At 43.1% G+C, this 18,751-nt stretch overlaps 1 protein-coding gene across 3 annotated transcripts in view; it reads left to right on the top strand.

Annotated features, from left to right (window-relative positions):
* Positions 1-18,751, top strand: part of PAPLN (papilin, proteoglycan like sulfated glycoprotein) — a 57,942-nt gene that overhangs the window by 23,887 nt on the left and 15,304 nt on the right. Inside the window, exons 7-18 of one of the 3 annotated variants that reach the window (XM_081005357.1) lie at positions 4,528-4,651; positions 5,087-5,167; positions 5,779-5,951; positions 6,619-6,742; positions 7,288-7,414; positions 8,597-8,662; positions 11,082-11,289; positions 12,652-12,828; positions 14,275-14,431; positions 15,976-16,062; positions 17,002-17,275; positions 17,379-17,496. In XM_081005357.1, the coding sequence (XP_080861483.1) occupies positions 4,528-4,651; positions 5,087-5,167; positions 5,779-5,951; positions 6,619-6,742; positions 7,288-7,414; positions 8,597-8,662; positions 11,082-11,289; positions 12,652-12,828; positions 14,275-14,431; positions 15,976-16,062; positions 17,002-17,275; positions 17,379-17,496 (1,716 nt within the window). Of the gene's footprint in view, positions 1-4,527; positions 4,652-5,086; positions 5,168-5,778; positions 5,952-6,618; positions 6,743-7,287; positions 7,415-8,596; positions 8,663-11,081; positions 11,290-12,651; positions 12,829-14,274; positions 14,432-15,975; positions 16,063-17,001; positions 17,276-17,378; positions 17,527-18,751 lie in introns of all 3 variants that reach the window. The other 2 variants (XM_081005356.1, XM_081005358.1) reach the window with 2 other exon arrangements.

The following is an 18,751-nucleotide window of genomic DNA, read 5'->3' as shown; positions in this document are numbered from 1 at the left end:
ATGGGGCCTCCTGCCGCTGCTGTGCCGCCGGAGCACGATTTCTGTTCTCATCCTGAAGCAAAGTTCTTAACCTGAAGCACTATTTCTGGGTTAGCGGAGTCTGTAACCTGAAGCGTATGTAACCTGAAGCGTATGTAACCCAAGGTACCACTGTAATCCAAAACGGTCAGAAGCCACCTTGCTGTTAAGACTGCTTTGAGTTCCTGCAGCCCCATCAATGACCGCTAGAGGACACACAAAGACAAAAAAGAAACAAGCCCTCTTTAATGGGGTGAGGGCAGGTGAAGTGGGATAGAGGTTCCTGCTCCCCCTCCTTGTATTATGCTCTGACTTTCCTCCCAAGAGAGGTAAACATGCACTTCCATCCCTTCCCTGTCTTTGACTTTCTGGGGCTCTTGGCTTCCCCCCTTGCTTGGTCACCTGCTCAAGGCTGTCTTTGCTGTTTGGCCTTTCCCACAAGGGTTGGAGGATTAGGTGAAGGGGACAGGGCATGTAAAATGACCTTTCACCTTCCCTCATACTTTGGTTGACTGCCTACTTTCTGTTTTAGCTACAGCAGCTGTGGGTTTCTTCTGTGAGGGAGAGTGTTGGCTCATGGAGGAGCTGCTCTTTTGGGAAGCGTGAGGCAAGCAGGCAGCTACCGTGGGGCACCGTTCTGGCTGTGCTCCATTTCATTATAGATTTTAATATCTAAACTTCATTAAAATGGCCATTTTTATGGTCGGCAAAAGGGAAAAAAAACACCACAGCCATCTTTTTTTAGAAGCTCTGGTCCATACAAATGCCAGATGTATTTTCATCTCTGGTGTTTCTTAGCTGTCCAAGTTTAAGAGTTGTCTTTTCCCACAAAGCAATTATGTAATATATTACTCATGTATTTGAAACTTGAGCTGCCAAGGAAGACTAGTGGCTGAAATGTGTTTGGCATTTGGATGATATTGCTTAAATTTTAAAAGAATACAGACACATTTTTCAACTGGACATGTTTATGCCTCAGGGGGATACTCTGATGAAAGTTATTTTATTTTATTGAACAAGATTGCTTAATAAAAAATCTCTTAAGGCCCCATTTGCACAATACACTTAAAGCAGCATTGTACCATTTAAAACAATCATGACTTTTCACAAAGAATCCTGAAAACTGTAGTTTGTTATGACTACAGAGAGCTTTTAGGAGACCCATTATTCCCCTCAGAGAGCTAGAGTTTCCAGAGACATTTAACAATCAATCCCTCTTCCTGGGGAACCCTGGGAAATGTACTCCTGGGAGGGGAATAGGGGTCTTTTAACAACCTTCAGCACCGTGAACAAACTACAGTTCCCAGGTCTCTTTGGGTAAAGCCACAATGGTTTAAAGTGATATGATACTGCTTTAAATGTATAGTGCAAATGTGGCCTAAGTGGTGTACATAAAATGACATAAATTATTAATTAAAATAGCAATAACAGCCCTTTAAAACAGTAAACTTTTGTTTGTTTGCTTGCTTGCTTGTTTGTTTGCTTTCTTGTTTGCTTGCTTGCTTTTTATATAAGATAAGAGTTAGAGGCATAAAATCAACAGATTTAAAAAACAAATGTACTGTACAATATAAAATTAAATGGGACTTCCGGGGAGGCGCCTCCGGCAATGGCTGGATTCCTCTGATCGGGAGGAATCAGCTCCGTGGAAATCTGGGTCTGGCCGCCACGGCGAAGGCGGAGACCCGTTAAAAATCACAGGCGGGAGAAGCCTGTGAGCGTGGGATTCGGCGGGCACCCTTTGTGCCTCCCCCACTCGCGGGGAAACCCGGTTTTGGGGATCCGGAGCGACGTGGGGTGAGCGGCGCAGTGCTTCGAATCATCTGCTTCTTCCACAGAGCGAAGCCGCATAGCTGTTGTCGGAGAGCGCTGACTTTTTCCTGTGGACAATTTGACTCTAAAGTAACTACCCGTGAGTAGAGCTTAATTGGGAAAATTGGATTTTTTTTTTAAAAAGTCTAATTTGGCATCGAAATGGGGAAGGTTCAATACAGGAAGTCCGCCTTCCCCTTTTGTAAACAGACTGAAGCAATTGAGGCTGCAAGCTGAAGTCTTGGAAAGCCTTTTGTAAAAGACTAAATTTCCATAAGTAAAGAATATAATCCCCCCCTTGGAGGCAGGAGAAGAGGGGGGAGGGAAGTTGTGAACTGAGTTTGCCTGCGGAAGAGACCAAGAGAGGTAAAACACCACCGCTCGGACCCTGGGAACAGGCTGCTAGAAGGTCCGACGTTTTGGTGAGACGTTTATTGACAGTGCTTGGATCGTGTTGACAGCTAGCATAAGAGAAGACACATTGTTTCTACTGTTTCCAGCAGTGAAAGTAACTGAAAATTGAAATTACTTTTGGGTCGTTTGAACTGTGCTTTAAGAGGATATTATTTATCAATACAAATAGAAACTGTTTCCCTCTAGTGGAAGTTCTTGAAACTGGCGGCCACATAAGATCCGGGCTGGGAAATTTCCAGTTGTAAGATAAAAACCGTGAGACTGTGAGTTGACCTTGAATCTATTGAGTGTTATGGCAGATGCGAAAGACGGAATGTCGCCAGAAGAGGCCTTAGTGATTGTATTAGTGAAAATAAATGATTCGCTGGAACAGCTACACAAGAAAATGGATGTGATAAATATGAAAGTGGATGCTGCAAATATTAAAAATGATTTAATGGTAGAAAATCTAAATAACCTGGGACAAAAGGTGAATACCAATACAGAAACCACCCAGAAATTGATACAGGAATCTATCCTGATATGGCAAACTGTGGATGAATTTAAGGAGAAAACCCTCGCTGCTGAAGTTAAAGCAATTCAACTGGAGAGAGAGAGTCCCATCCATACAAGGACAATTTGATGAATACGAGCTGACACTTGATATGACTGAACTTAAAGAGGAACAGATGAAATTGAGGATCAGAGCCCTACCCGAGGAAAAGGAAACCTTGATAGAGTTTCAGGAGGAGATAGGACTAACATTGGTTGAGAAAGAGAGGTATTGGGGGGTTAGTATGACTGCCAGAAATGTGAATTTATTCAAGGGCAACTGTGAAGGACGTTGGCTTGAAGAGAAGGGGGATTTGGAAATAGGGCTAAATTGGAAGTTGCTATTGTTGGGCCGAGTTGCTGTGGTGGGGACGAGGGTTGCGGTGATGTCAGGGATGTTGCTTTTGTTTTAAACATTGCAAGTTTTGGATGGGAGGGATTGTTTCAGGAGGTGGCAGAGGGACGTCTCTAGATTTGTATGGCAGGGCAGGAAGCCTCGAGTAAAATTTAAGATATTAATGGATGCTAAAGAAGGAGGTGGACTTGCCCTGCCAGACCCCTAAATTTTGTTGTGAATCATCTGCTTTTTGCTGGCTGAGAGAATCGGCAGAATCCGAGACCAGGGAGAAGAGCTGGTGGAAGAAGACTGGAAGTTTAAAGACTATTTATAGAAATATTGCAAAATTAATGAATGTTAGAACAAAGTGGGAATGAAGTTATATGGCTTTAGCAGAAATGTTATAAGGAATTAAGTATAAATAGATTAATTGAGCATTAAAGGGAATAAAATAAGGTTAGAATGTGTTAAGATAATTATAGGATAGAAAACAGAGGAAGATGGAAAGGAATTGCTGAAATAATTAATTGATGTGGAATACAAAAAGGGAGGTGTGAGGAAGTCGTGGAAATAAGCGAATGAAAGATATGACATTGAAATTGTTTAAAATGGTTTTTGTTTTGTTTTATTTGTCTTATGTGTTAGTGTTTTGTAGTGTTTTTGCATTGTATTGTGTTGTTTTTTGTTTGTTGTTTCTTTTTGCTTCTTTGTTTGTAGTGTTTAAGTTTTTGGATGTATTGTATTGTATTGTTTTGCTTTGTTTAACTCTTTTTCTTCTTTTTGTAATCTTTAAACTCTTAATAAACATTATTTAAAAAAAATAAAAAAAAATAAAATGTCTGTTTAGGCTTGCCTAAGCAAACAAACAAAAGTTTTAAGCAAGTGTCAACCTGTACAACAAAGCCGCCTTCCTCATATCTACAGGTTGGAGTTCTAGAGAATAGGTGCTGCCACACTTAAAGACTGATTTTTTTTCCTTGCAAGTGGATATGGTTAATAGTCATGACCACAAGACTATTGCTTTACCCACTATGCTACCATAAGTATGCATTTTCTCAACCTGGAGTCAGTCAGTAGTTCTTTCTTCCAGAGATTTGAAGGTGGGTTGAAAGAGAAATTGATGCTTGCTGTGCGTATATTTATCCCACTGTTCTTGTGATAACAGGTTTTGCAGATTTGTTGTGTTTCAAAAACCTGCAAAACGTGTTTGGACCAGAGGCAAATGTAGGTCAAAAGAAAACAGAAGTGAAGAGGTGCGCAAAACATTTCTAAAAACTGTATCCAGTCTGATTCTTCCAGTCCTTGGTCTTGGTATGAAATGTAGGCCTTTCCTTTATTTTTTTCTCATGAAGGCATTCCTTGACTGGCCTTCTGAGTCATACTTGCATTTTGGTTCACACTCTGCCGTTTTACAGGCCGTTGGCTGTGATAACATTCTGGATTCTTCCAAGAAGGAAGACAAGTGCCTACAATGTGGCGGAGATGGCAGAGCCTGTTTCGAGGTGAAGGGCTTCTTTGATGTGCCCAACCTCCCTAAAGGTACAGATTAGCGTATCTTCCACAACAGCTCAGTAGTGAGATAGCAAAAAATGCTTGGGCTGGGTCTGGCGGGGAGAGATTCCATCGTGCTTCTTCATCCATTTATATCTTCAAGGCCCAAGGAGCTGAAGCACAGAAAGGCCTTGACTGTATCAGTGCAGAAGTTTGATGCATCCTTAGCACCACTGCTTTGGGTTGTAACTTATCAATTACATGGCTGGGCTGCTTTATGGGCAATATGAATCTGGATACAACCAATCCAAAAGCGACGGAGTAGTTACAAGTGGATTTATGTCTTCTTCCACTTGCCTGCTTATTCATTCTGAAAAACACCTTCTGCACATGAAAGGGCAACTTTAGCCTTCCTTCCTTGTCTATTACCATCTGCCTTAGTAAGTAGAATTTACTGTGCCTGACTTGCTGCACTTTCTTTAGGCTACAATCAAATCTTCATCATTCCCATGGGGGCCACAAGCATCCGGATTAAGGAAGCGACACCTACCAGGAACTTCTTGGGTATGTACAACAGTTTTTCTATTGCTCTGTGTTAAAAGAGAGAGCGGGGGGGGGGGCTTAAAGCACATAATTCCCAGTTCATTCACTCAATTGTGCACTTAACTTAATTCTATATTAAATTAACTTAATTCTGCATATTCAGAAATTTCACATGGTACAGTTGCCCTGGGACTATACCACTCAGAATGCAAGTGGAAGATAGCTCAGTTCATGGATGAGATTGGGATATAAGTAACAAGGTTGGCCTTGCAGAGAAAGTCTGGCAGTGGGACTCTGTCTGCTACAAAAGCAAGATACTTGGACAAGAGAGCAACTGATGTCAGCTGTCTAAGAATACTGGCTTCCCATGGCGATTTGATTTCACAGCATTTGTTCAATGTTGCACACAGCTCTCAGTAAACTTTGTAATATATCAATAAACCCTGAAGCTATTGACATCCTTTTTTTATGGGATGCACAGTAATAACAACCATGTAACAACAGAGGTGTATTCTGGATGTGGATATTAGTCTTCTATAATGAGCCTGAAATGAGCCTAGTTTGGTTTCCAAATTAGACAGCTTTTACATTTCCCCCCTTGTGCCCTCTGGCTTTTTTCCCCTCCCCCTCAGCCATCAAGAACGCGCAAGGGGCATACTATCTGAATGGCCACTGGACGATTGAGTTCAGCCGTGCCTTGCATGTTGCTAGCACAGTTGTGCATTATGACAGGGGTTCTGAGGGGGATCTGGCTCCTGAACTTCTTCACGCCAGGGGCCCAACTACTGAGCCCTTGGTCATTGAGGTAAGCCCAGTTTCCTGTTTTGTATATTCCCCTCCTCTTCCAGCTTCCACAGAGGGGGTGCTCAGCATTATTCCCAGAGGGAACTGCGGGACCTTAAATAAAAATGCAATGCCATGTAGATTGAAGGGAGAATAGCCATTTCTTGGCCAAAAAACCAACAGTGAGGGTGGATAAGAGAACTTGTATCTATGTTACCTACACAACTGTGCATTAAGATCCATTTAGATTATTGCCTGTTGCCGAAAAGAGGTGCTGGGTACGCCCTATTCCCCAGCAAGAAAGCAGTTCCTTCTTTTAATTGAAGGAAGACTCTTCTTTGTGAAATAGGAAAGGCATAAAGTAGACCCTGGGTGGGGAGGACAGTCCCAAACTGGACATGAGCAGTGGATAGAAAAGGAGTGTGCTTTGGCAAGGATCTGGGTGGTAGGTGTAGTTCATACCTAGAGCAGATGAAGCTAGGAAAGTTCCTGAGCTGTAGCATTCCAATCAGCAGATGGGTGATCACATGGATTAATGCCTCTCAGCGAACACAAGCCCAGTTCCAGGCATGGTTTTACCACCTCATCTGCCTTTTTGAGGTGAACTGGGCCAACGCCAGATAACACAGCTACAAGAGTGAGGAAAGTAGTTATTTGCATTACACCTTATTTGCCTCTTCCCTTTTCAGCTTATCAACCAGGAGCCAAACCAAGGGGTACATTATGAATACTACCTGCCAACACAAAGGCAGAGCTTGGGCTACAGCTGGGCCTATGGTTCCTGGGGCGAATGCAGTGCTGAGTGTGGTGGAGGTAAGGACCTATCATAGGATGCTAACTCCACACGGGAGTTTAATGTGGATTTGAAGCTGCATGTGCCTTGAATTTTTCATTGTCATTCACATGCCATTTTCAGCATCCAACTGGCAGCCTGCAGCAAACTCGGATTTTTCCAATTTAGGGAAAATCCAAAAAGGGAAGGAGATCTATTATAAAAGCATTCGCCATCTGGCTGTGGATACACTGAAGAGCATTATGTGGGCAGCTACTGGTTTCAGTGATGCCATTTGATGCCACACCCCCTATTTCCATCTTGCTTCTGTCAGGCATAAAATTGAAAGCAGTCATGTGTGGATGAAGGCACACAAGATGACAGCACAAAAACAGCAACCCACATATGTGTGAATGCTCTCAAGTGGACACAGCCTTCTACTTAAATTTTGCTTCTTGGGTTCGATGAAGATGATGGAATGCTTTATTGTTCTTAGATGTATAGTGTTTCTAATCTCTCTGTAGTTTTAACTGCTGCTGTGGATGAGTGGCGGTAACCAACATCCTTTGCTGTTTTTCTTTTATAGGTTATCAGACACGCTTGGTCTTTTGCACTATTGACAATGAAGTATATCCAGATTATATGTGCAGAGATAAACCACAGCCAGAAAACAACCAAACTTGTGGCCTTCAGCCATGTCCCCAGACAAAACGGTAAGACTTGATTTGGCTTCCCTGCCTGGTTTGAACCATTAGATTTATGAACCTGGCAATTCCGAAATCCCCAGGCAGTGTCTCTCTTCTGCCCTTAATGCTGTCGTTGGAAACATAGATAAGGAGAAATTGTGGCTCCTAATATGCATGAAGATGATAAACAGATCATTGTTCAAGACAATTCTTTGTGCTGACAAGCTGTTATGGGGTGGTTTTAGTATCTTTGAAAATGCTAAAAAGGACAGGGCAAAAACCTCAGTCTGAAGGATCATAGAACTTCTTCAAGCTAAGTTGGAGGCTGGGGTCATGCTGGAGAGCAGCCATTGTGGTGAATACAAGTGACAAGTCCCTATGTGGGGAACTAATTTTTAATTTCATGCAGAGGTTATTTGGACGTGATTATTTGCAGAGATATGGAATGGTTTTTCTGTGTCCCGGTACTGAATTTTTTATATAGGAATGGGATTTATGCTCAGGATAGTGTATAGATTTTAAGGCTTCCCTTCAAATTGCCATATGGTACTTCCCTTGCGGAGAGAGATGGGCTGTGGAGCTTTTCCACTTTCAGAACTTCTCAGGATCCAAAGCCAACTTCCAGTGTGCCATTTTATGGGTCCTTGTAACTAGACTAGCACAAACTGCATCATTGCGTACCCAGTTCAATGCATCAGCCAAACATTGGAGATCTGTGAATGTATCACTGATGTATTTCTTTGTGTTGTCTCTAAATGCAAGGGCAGGAGGGACAACTTGAGTTCATAGGGTAGACGTAGGTGGGTTTAACTTCACTCTCTCTCACACACACGGTTATCTCCATTTCCTCCCACTCTTGCAGCTTCAGTTAGCTGTGGAGATTGGGGGGGGGGGACCCAGACACCTGCAATAAGATACCTGAAAACCTTCCATGGCTAATACTTCGGGGAGATGCTTCAGGGAACTGGTACAGGAAGGAAGGGTCAGCTGCCACTCCCCCAACTGGCCTTGATCCAAATTGGACCCCAACTCCATAGCAGCCTTTTTATTTAACAACAACAACACACACACCAGGGCTGCATGAATAAAATTTCAACATCTTGTCTAGTTTGGCCCTAAAGGACAATGTTCAGTCATGCTGTAGCAGGCAACCCCAGATGTCTATATATTCACTTTTGGCTTTAAAATCTTTGTTCTATATATATAAAGGATATCTTACCTCTATCTGCCGGGAGCATGGAGCCGCAACACAGCATGGAGCTTACAAACAAAGAGGTAACAAGGAGAAAGTGATTGCAGAGGCCCTGCTCAGCTCCTCTTTCCCTTTTCCCCACCTACAACAGTGGTCTTCAAACTTTTTTAAATTGTGCAGAACAAATTCGTGCATATTGCCAAGGAACTCTGGGTTGTGTTCTGAGTTGCACATTCAGTTCATGTGGATGATGTGGTATCCTGGCCATTCCTGTGGAGCTTCACCATTGCCCACTGCAAACTGAGTGTGTGCCCCCAGACTGCATCCATTGGCTGCACGTGGCAGGACCAATTTGCTAATAATGGACAAGCTGTCTTTAAGGGCAGCCATACACCAAAGAACCCAGGGCAAGTTTCTGAGGAGTGCCAGGGTTCATAGGCAGCTGCCTCCTAAATCAATACAAATCTGAGGTTCTGCCCCCCTAACAAAAGCCTCCCCCCTAACAAAAATCCTGGCTACGCTCATGCCAGGGTTCTTAAGGATATTGTTTGAAAGCCACTGTTCTAGATTGCTTAGAGGAGCTTTCCTCCTTGGTGACGGTCTCAGTGGCTGCTTATAGCTTTGGCTTTCCTCTGTAAATCATGATAGGGTGTGGTAGATGCTGGGGAAATGGAGCTTTGCCTACCTAGGAGTGGCTGACCTGTGGTCATCCATCCTTTCCCATTGGATATGCTGGCTGGGGCTGACGGGAGCTGGACAGGGATGGCCTAACTTCTCATGTCTATGCACTGGTATCCTTTAGATTGTGATTACTCAGGCTGCCTTTGAAGATGGTTGAGAAACTGCAGCTGGTGCAGAATTCTGCAGCCAGATTGTTGGCTGAAGCAGGAAGATCCATACATATAACACCAATTCTGGCATGATTGCACTAGTTACTGATTGGTTTCTGGGCTGAATTCAGACCTATAATGCCTCATGTGGCTCAGGACCCCAGTACCTTGAGGACCACCTCTCCTGACATGAACTAACCTGGACCCTGTGATCGCCATCTGAGGCCTTTCTCTATGTGCCCTCTTCACAGGACGCCCGGAGGGTGGCAACGCAATAAGGAGGCTTTTCGGCTTTATTGTTATCTATTTTGTAGACACCAAATAGCCTTTTTACCTGGGCTTTGGGCCCTTAATTTGAAAGGTTTCAGGTATTTGTGGCCTCTTAGGGCAGGATCTGTAAGAACCGACTTATCTGTATAGATGTGTTTGTGTAGATGTGTTTGGCTGTGTTTGTTGTAATTGGTTTTAGTGTTTATATTGTTTTTGTAAGTTGTGGGTAAAGTGACATAATAATATAATGAAGAAGAAGTTGCATTAAAATTATCCTATGCTGTTCTCAGGATGGGGAAGAAATTTTATTTCATTGCACTGATCATTGGCCATTACATCATAAAAGCACTTGCCACTGGGTGGCACCAGGCAAAATTCCTCCTGGCATCTAGGACCAAGAAAAATGTTCAGACAGTGTTTCTAGTTTGCAGTCTTTTTTTGTATTGTCTGGCCATGATAACAGAGCTGACTAGATTGATCATCTGCCAACTGAGTTTATTTTTATCAATAGACTTCCTTTGGGAAGCTGACCTCCAGTCTCAAGGAAACTCTTGCATAGCATCACTTTGGGTCTCCTTCCCTGCCGTGATGGGTTGAGTTTATTTTACTGCAGCTTGGAGGACTGAATTGTCCATTACTGCTCAGTATAGACAAATGGCTATTGATTGCAAGTACAATATTTTCCTTCTGAATATAGATCTTGCTACTGTCAACTTTGTGACGGAAGTTCTTTGGAAGGTTGGGAGGGTTTAATGTCAAAGGATGCAGATAGAAAAGCATTTTATTTCAGGAATGTCAGGTCTAGGTAGAGGAAACTTTGTTAGTCTTGGTGTCAAACTAGACAGGTCACTGGAAAATATGTAAGCAGTCTCCAGAGGGTTCCCCTCGCCCAAAAAATGCCATATGCCGAATCACATCAAAGAATCAGTAGAATGCTTAACACTTTCCCCCCGGACCATTTCTCTAATAATGAAAAATAAAGATAGGTCACAGAAGAAAGGTTATCATAATTCAGAATTTGGAGATTATCCTTTGTTGGAGTATATATGACTTTTTGCTTTTTCTCAGCAGTAAGTGCACCTTTGCTTTATCAAAGCCAGTTCAGTTTCTTTCTGTGAGAGAGACTTCCACAGTACCTAACAGCTTCCACCGCTGAGGCATCCTCTAGCCATTCAGTCTGAAACTATCCTCTTAATCCATTCCATTCCTCCTAGTACCATCATCTTTTAATCTGCGGTCATACCATTTTAAATGCTTTTAGATACTTTTCGCTGTCACCCAAGTTATTCTTTTTTGAATTCAATTACTTGAAAGTGGTAAGCCTCCCTTTAGTCCCGTGGATTTTCTTGCTGCCAGCGTTGGCTTCTTGGTTTCTTGAGAGATGCTGCTTCTGTATTTACAGATGGAAGATTGGGGAATGGGGAGCTTGTTCTGCCACCTGTGGAGGAGGCACCCAGACTCGTTCCGTTTATTGCGTCTCCCACCACGGACCGGGTTCTCAAAATGCTGTGGATGATGCCGAGTGCGCATCCTTGACAGAGAGGCCGCGTAGCACACAGCCTTGCAACATGCGTCAGTGTGCAGCATGGACCACAGGGCCTTGGTCTGAGGTGAGTTTGTCCTACAGGTTCAGTGAACATATATAGACGGTATAGCCCAGTTACCTCAGTGGCTTGAGGAGGAAAAGAAAGCCCAAGCTCACCTACTCCTCCCATTTCGCACTCTTGAGTCTCCCCTCATGTATCATCACTTTGCCTGTGCCTCTTTGCTCATGAGGTGGATTCCGCCTCTCTCCGCCTTGAGAGAAATCAACAATTCAAGCTTACACAGACTGAAAAGACCTTCCCTCTCTCCAAAGAACATGGGAATAGTAATTTTGTGAAAGAAGCTAGAGCTATGTAACATAATTATGAGGATGTTCACCTGGATTTGGGGAGCAAGCCATGACAGTTAAATTGGTATAAAACCAATATAAATACTTAATTCTTTGAATTCCTTCCCAAAATGTATTTCTTTGGCAAAGCTTTATTTTAGTCACGCTTGTTTCGCCATCTCTGATAATCGGTTGTCATTTATTGAAGTGTGTATTTTATGAATTGCTTTCCATGAAACATCCCCATGAGCCATCACCAGGCTGGCCTCATGAGGCAGCTAGTTGTTGTTATTTCCAGCCATTGCTAAATTCATGAATTTATGTTTTTACTCAAATTCTGACCCTTCACTGAATGCAGTGTTTATTGGGGAGGAGGTCTGCCCATGTACTGCAAAATTTGCAGACATGTCAAAACCAAAGTATAATTATGTTTCAATCAGTATGTTAGTCTGGAAGCAGGAAATTAGGTGGTCCAAACAACAATTTCCTTGATCCCTATTCCTAATTTTTGCATTATTCCTACCTTTTATATCTTGAATAAATTAAAAGCTCTTTCAGTAGGCATACCTTCAATTTATGTATTCTATACAGCACTGTAGCACAATTGGATGGTATGAAAATGGCTAGTAGGAAAGAGCTTTTAAAAATTGGTGCTAACTCTCACATGTGTTTATGCATATGTAATGTATGTATACATACACTTATGTACACAGACACAACAAATATGGTACATAAATGTATATGACAGGTATAATGTAAATGAATATTACCAAAAATTCCACCTCTGAGTTATTCTTCCCATCCAGAGGAAGCTTAACCATAGAACGTCTCACACACTGAATTACTCTTTCTGGAACAAGAGGGTTTCTGAAAACTTTTAACTTGAAATGATGCCTTCAAAATGTGGAGTGAGCAGACCAAATAAATGCAATAGATGTTGCTGTTGTTTAGTCGTGTCCGACTCTTCGTGACCCCATGGACCAGAGCACGCCAGGCACTCCTGTCTTCCACTGCCTCCCGCAGTTTGGTCAAACTCATGCTGGTAGCTTCAAGAACACTGTCCAACCAACAGTGACTGTCATTTATTTAATTTTTACAGTGCACAGCTAGTTGTGGGGAAGGTATTCAGACCCGGACTGTAAACTGCATGTCGGAGCTGGGCACTCGGACTCTCGAAGTTGCCTGCTTGACACAACCAAAACCTTCACACACCCAGTCCTGCACTGGTGAGAATTGTATCCAAGAGATCGGCTGGCATATTGGAGACTGGGGACTGGTAAGCATTGCAACAATCTCTGCCTACTTTGCTATAGGTAAAAAAGGTACCTATACTTCGCTATACCCCAGTTTATCTGTCCATTGCTGCCCATCTCCTCTCTGCTGCCTCTTTCAGGGCATTTCCACACTAGGGCATTAATTCATATGTAGATCTTCACACATGAATGTTTTGCACGTTATGCACTTGAAATCCATCTCAGTGTTTTCATTCTACAGTAGTGGGTGGAATATGTTCATGCTGTGTGCTATCCCCTCCCGACAGTGAGTACTTCTCCGCTTACCACAGACCACTGTGGGCATACACACAGATATCTGTTTACCTGTGCTTGCCCACTTATATTTTTATATAAGATTGGCACAAAGTACAATAAATAATTATTTTAAAAACAAAAATGTCGCTCCAAGCCAAGCAATGATTTTGAGTTGGTTGCATGAAAGGCTGCAACTTCCTTTCCTGCCCCTTTCCTTTCCTACCTTTTGTATCAGCAAGGGTAAATTTTATGCTTATTTTTAATGCAGCTGCTTTGTAGAAGATCAGCTCTGCATAAAAGAACCCCCTTAAAAATAAATATATCACTTAGCTGCCTTCAGAAACAACCAGTGGAAAAAGGCGGGCTGATTTTTTTGCCTTTGTGCAAAGAAAATGGAAGTAGGGGGTGTGGCAGTGAAATGACATCACACATGCTTTGAAAAGAACACCTGCTTGCACAATGAGCTTCAATTGGGTAACATGGAGTTTTATATTGGATTTTCTTCCATTACCAGATTATCTGTGGATTACGAAAATCCAAATTTAGCAGGGGGGAAGTGTGGGCTGCCGTTTGGGTGAGGAGAATGTTGTGTGGACAGTGGAAAGAAAAACAGAGACATAAGCAGCTTCAAATCCACACATTAAATTCCAATGTGGACAACCCCTTTACAAGACCGGTTTGCATCAACATAGCCTTTGTTGAACCTCTGGAATAACGGAAACTAAAGTGAGAATGAGATCACCTCAAGCATGGTCAATAGGTAGAGTTGTTGAATTAAGAGACAACCCAGACATTATAATTTATAGCCCAGCTCAACCATACATGCCTGTGGAAAGTGCTGGTGAATGAAGCATGCTCAGATTATCACTTTCTCTGGGAATTTGTTTGTTTCATAAAATTTATACACCACTTGACTGTAAAGTATAGAGAAGATACAACTGGAGCCAACATAATTTGTAAGTTTGCCTGGGACTAATTTATCCCATGACATGGAAATAATTTTTCCATTTATCATTTTATTCTCCCACCAAGGCCTACAACCTACTAGCAGTTACCTGCTCACTACCTGAAAATTCATGTTTTAACATCTGCTACCAGAAACTCATAGGGTTACTCAGGATAGTGTTACTCTTGTAACGTTACTCTCTCGGGTTACAGCCCCCTAGTAACTCGGCTTGCACTTTGCGATCTAGTGCTCAAAGAGCTGTGACTCAGGCATCCGAACGCGCCAGGTCATGTGTGCAGACGGGGATTCCAAGTTCTACAACCACGAGATGTGCCGGGCCATCCAGCCGCAGATACCAGCCATGCTTGGAACATGCAACACCCAGCCCTGTCATCTGCCGCAGCGTAAGTGAAAGCTATCAGCTGTCCACAACCCCCCTTGGTTCTTTTCCTCCTTTTAAGGTATCCATTTTTGGACACCTGGGCTGTTAGAATGCATAGTACCACCGCCTTTACGTAACAGATTCAGCATTGGGTGTTGTTTTCTTTTGCTGCTCCTAAACCATGGGTGGGCAACGTCTTCTCTTTGTTAAATAAAGGCCCGTTGACCCATGGGAGAAATCAGTTGGGGGCCTGAGCCAAAGATGGTCAGAGCTGCAGCCAACGGTGGGAGGACCCAGTAATAAACTGTGTATGGGCCCCTCCAGAGATCTATACAGTGGATTAAATTATGTCATCAGGGGTGCAAGAGGGCCTAGGAGCCTCCAAGCTGGCCGCAGCAGATTGGGTCTTCCCTGCTCAATGTTGGAATCACTGAGATGTCATCAGGATAGCAACAAGGTCTAGAGCAGCCTTTCTCAACCTGTGGGTCCCCAGATGTTGTTGAACTACAACTCCCATCACCCCTAGCTAGCAAGGCCAGAGCTCAGGGATGATGGGAGTTGTAGTCCAACAACATCTGGGGACCCACAGGTTGAGAACCACTGGTCTAGAGGTTTCTCGGGCCTTTTCATACCTATTGATGAAGAGACGGGCCTTTCCGTTTCCCTGCTAACTGCTCTTTAAAAAGAAAAAGAAGAAAGGAGATGCCAGAGGTTGACCCTGGGAACTTCTTCCTTCAATGCATGTGAACTGTCTCTGCTCTTTTGGCTACAAATTACATATACCTAATCAAACTGTGGAAGCTGTCAGAACAATGATGAGAAAAGCAAGAGGCTTATTGTCTGGATGTGCTAAGGTATCCGTTAGGGTTGCCATATGCCTGTAATCTCCCAGCAAAATTTCAGGGGAAATCCGGACGTATGGCAACCCATGTCGGCAGTGTCGTTTTTGCCAATCCTCCTTAAAAATAGCTCAAAAAGGTCAACAACTTTGTGTGTGTCCCCCCCAAAAAATCTCAACATCTTTATTAGTCTGCTTCTTATTGAAATCAATTAATATTATGGTACCACATAAAGCAGTACAGAACAGCATCTGATGGGTTCAGTTGGAACTGCCCTAAAATCTGCCCCCAATGTCAAGTCATACAGACTCAGCAATAATCCAGTTGGTGCTTCTCTGTTTCAAAAGTGTAATAAAAGTAGGTCCTTTCTCCTTGCATTTCTGTTTCTGTGTTGGTGCATTTTTGCCTCATAATAACAACATCTCACATCTCAAGCCCTGGGTGTGAAAGCCTGCAGAGGTGACTTTTTGCAGCTTCATTTTCACATGTCTTGAAGTTCCATTCCCCCCACCCCACCACAACATTAAAAAACATATAATTGAAGCTTCCTTTCACTGATTTCCATGAAAGCAGGATTTTTTTCGGTTAGAGGATAATTTAGAACAATTCTCTCTGCTCTGCCCCTATCCTGCTCACCTAGTTGCTGAAGACACAGATGATTTTAGGTATTCCCAGTTGTTGATCTTAGTTCAATGTTTCTAACCTATGGATACTAATCTCATTGCAGAGGTTCCCAGTATGCAAGACTCTGCAGGCTATGATGTCAACCGCCAGACCTTGCTGACCCGATACAATCCTGACCACGGCACCATAGGTTTGAAACTACCTGAACTTTGCTTTCTTTCTCCAATGTTTATGTTGTTGTTTTTGTACCTTCCTTTAGAATAGCTTTACAAAAAGTTAAGAGTCTTTGTGGCCCATATGTATGTAGAGTACAGCTCTCTGAGGGAAAGATGGGAAATGGGATGGACCCTGGACCAAGCCAGTGTCTGTCTTTCATTTTCCTGACTCTGAAATGATGGTATGCCTCTTAGAAAAGAAAGCAGTAGTAAACATGGAGGTAGGGAGTCAAACCTAACCCAGGAGCCCAGAACCACTCCTCTACCACCACACATCTTGCTAATCTCCAATGCCTGGCAGTGGGTCCCGCTGAAATTTTGCCTCACGCCCCTCCCTCCTTAAGGAATGTGAAACTGCTTTATGAATTCTGCTTTATTCAGTGTTATTTCTAGGGCAGATTCTGAGAGGGCCCCTGGGTTAGGAAAGCTTTTTGTGGTTCACTATCCTGGTGGGATTCTGCCTGATTCTGCATACTGATAGTTGTTGAGGCCAGTTTCAAATGTGTGTTGGGCTTCTCCCCAAAATGGACAGGGCCAGACAGTAATCACATACCCTTAGCATGTAGAAAATCATAGACACTTGACCGAGACACACACTTGACACACAAGCACATATGTACAGGGGTGATGGAAGACTCTAACATAATGCAGGAACAAAAAGCAGTTGTGAGGAATTTCTATGAAAAGGCACTGTCAACTTATTTTTACTCTGAGTAGACCTATTGAAATTAAAGGACCTAAGTTAGCTGTGACTGTTAATTTCAGTAGGTCAACTTTGACTTGAACACAACTCGAAGTGCCTGTCCTGCTAAGGACAGAACGAGAGGCCCTGACATATAACCATAGATCTGGGCTTAACTCTAGACGTGATCCTGTAACTGTGGGTACATGCCATAAGATATTATGTTTTTCAGCTTCTGCAAATGAAAGAATAACCCAAGCTGGTTCTACTACTCATCACCAAGTCCAGCCCAATGGAGATCATGACTCCAATTTCTTGCCCCTTCAATTGGACTCTTACTTAGGATCCTCAGTGTCCCGCCACTTCAATTCCCATCAAAATGTTGCCTCAACAACTGAAGTTCAAGACTGCAACCAGAGCCTTCATGGTTGCTGTTCAGATGGCCAGACTGTGGCCGCTGGTCCTTTTGGCCAAGGCTGCCCATTTGACACTTGCCATCAGAGCAGGTAAGACAAGCTGGTTAAATCCATTTAATCTGCCCGCAAAGACAGCAAATCTGTTTGAACAGATTACACCAATATTGATTTCCATTCTTTCCCCCTGGTATAGGTATGGGTGCTGTCCTGATGGAATATCACCTTCTCAGGGGCCAAACAAGGAAGGGTGCCCACAATACTACAGTGATGTTTATGTGAACAGGAATGAACCTGCTGTTGCTGCTCCAACAGTAAGGGTGACTCCAGACATCCTTCTTGTTGTGAATTCATAATGATTTGTACTCATGATGGTACCTGGGTGGTTATACGCAATCCTGCTTTAATACTGTTTGCATCTTCAAATGCTTTGGGTCGGACATACAGCCTCATTTCCAATCAGTGTATATACTGCATCTTCCTAATGAAATCCTATAACTTTTTCTACCAGTGGTGGGGTAGAGGGTGTTCCCCTGCTTTTGTTGCATTGTAACACAATAATGCAATAAGGCTGGAGAAGCCTCGCAGTAAAGCAGAATGATGTGTGGTCAGTCCAGTATAAATCTACCACTAATGCACTATTATGTTGCAGAGTACACCTAAGCATAGGAAATATTTATGCCCGATGTTCTAGGTGAAATAATTCAACAGTAGTCAGTATTTATACTGCGGGTGGCACTGTGGTCTAAACCACTGAGCCTCTTGGGTTTGCCAATCAGAAGGTTGGTGGTTCAAATCCCCGTGACGGAGGGAGCTCCCGTTGCTCTGTCCCAGCTCCTGCCAACCTAGCAGTTCGAAAGCATGTCAGTGCAAGTAGCTAAATAGGTACTGCTGTGGCAGGAAGGTAAACAGCAGCTCCGTGCCCTCTGGCACTTGTTAGTGTCCTGTTGCACCAGAAGCGGTTTAGTTCTGCTGGCCACATGACCCGGAAAGCTGTCTGGACAAATGCCGGCTCCCTCGGCCTGAAAAGTGAAATGAGTGCCACAACCCCATAGTCGCCTTTGACTGGACTTAATCGTCCAGGGGTCCTTTACCTTTTTATCTTTACTTTATACTGTATTATACCAACAGTGCGCTAGATTAGAAGTTTTGGATCTTGGCTCTGGTTTTCAGTTAAACCTGTGATGATCTTCTCCTTTCAGGGATCTAAATATGTCCCTTCATTCAGGCGATGACTTTGAGGCATTACAGTTACATTGTGATTGTATTGCATACATCGTGTAATGAGTAATAATACTACGGTAATACCTACCACACACACAATCACACACTTGGTTCTAGTGGGTCAGTTACACATTGAGGTAGGGTGTGTGAGAGAGAGGAAGACTAGCTTACTTAAAGTCACTTGAGATCTTCTGGTTCACAGCTCAGTATTATATAGGGACCATATTGCCCAATCTGTATTTGTGCAGTCCATAATGCCCCAAGAAACACCATTGAAGTTGGGTTAGTATTTGAAGCACAATGTTTTGTAAATGTTTCTCTGGAGTTAATGATAAACATTTAGAC

The sequence above is a fragment of the Podarcis pityusensis genome (genome assembly GCF_964106645.2).
Source record: "Podarcis pityusensis genome assembly, chromosome: 1".
NCBI lineage: Eukaryota > Metazoa > Chordata > Lepidosauria > Squamata > Lacertidae > Podarcis > Podarcis pityusensis.
The sequence above is the reverse complement of the archived record's forward strand: the minus strand, read 5'-3'. Positions and strand labels throughout refer to the sequence as shown.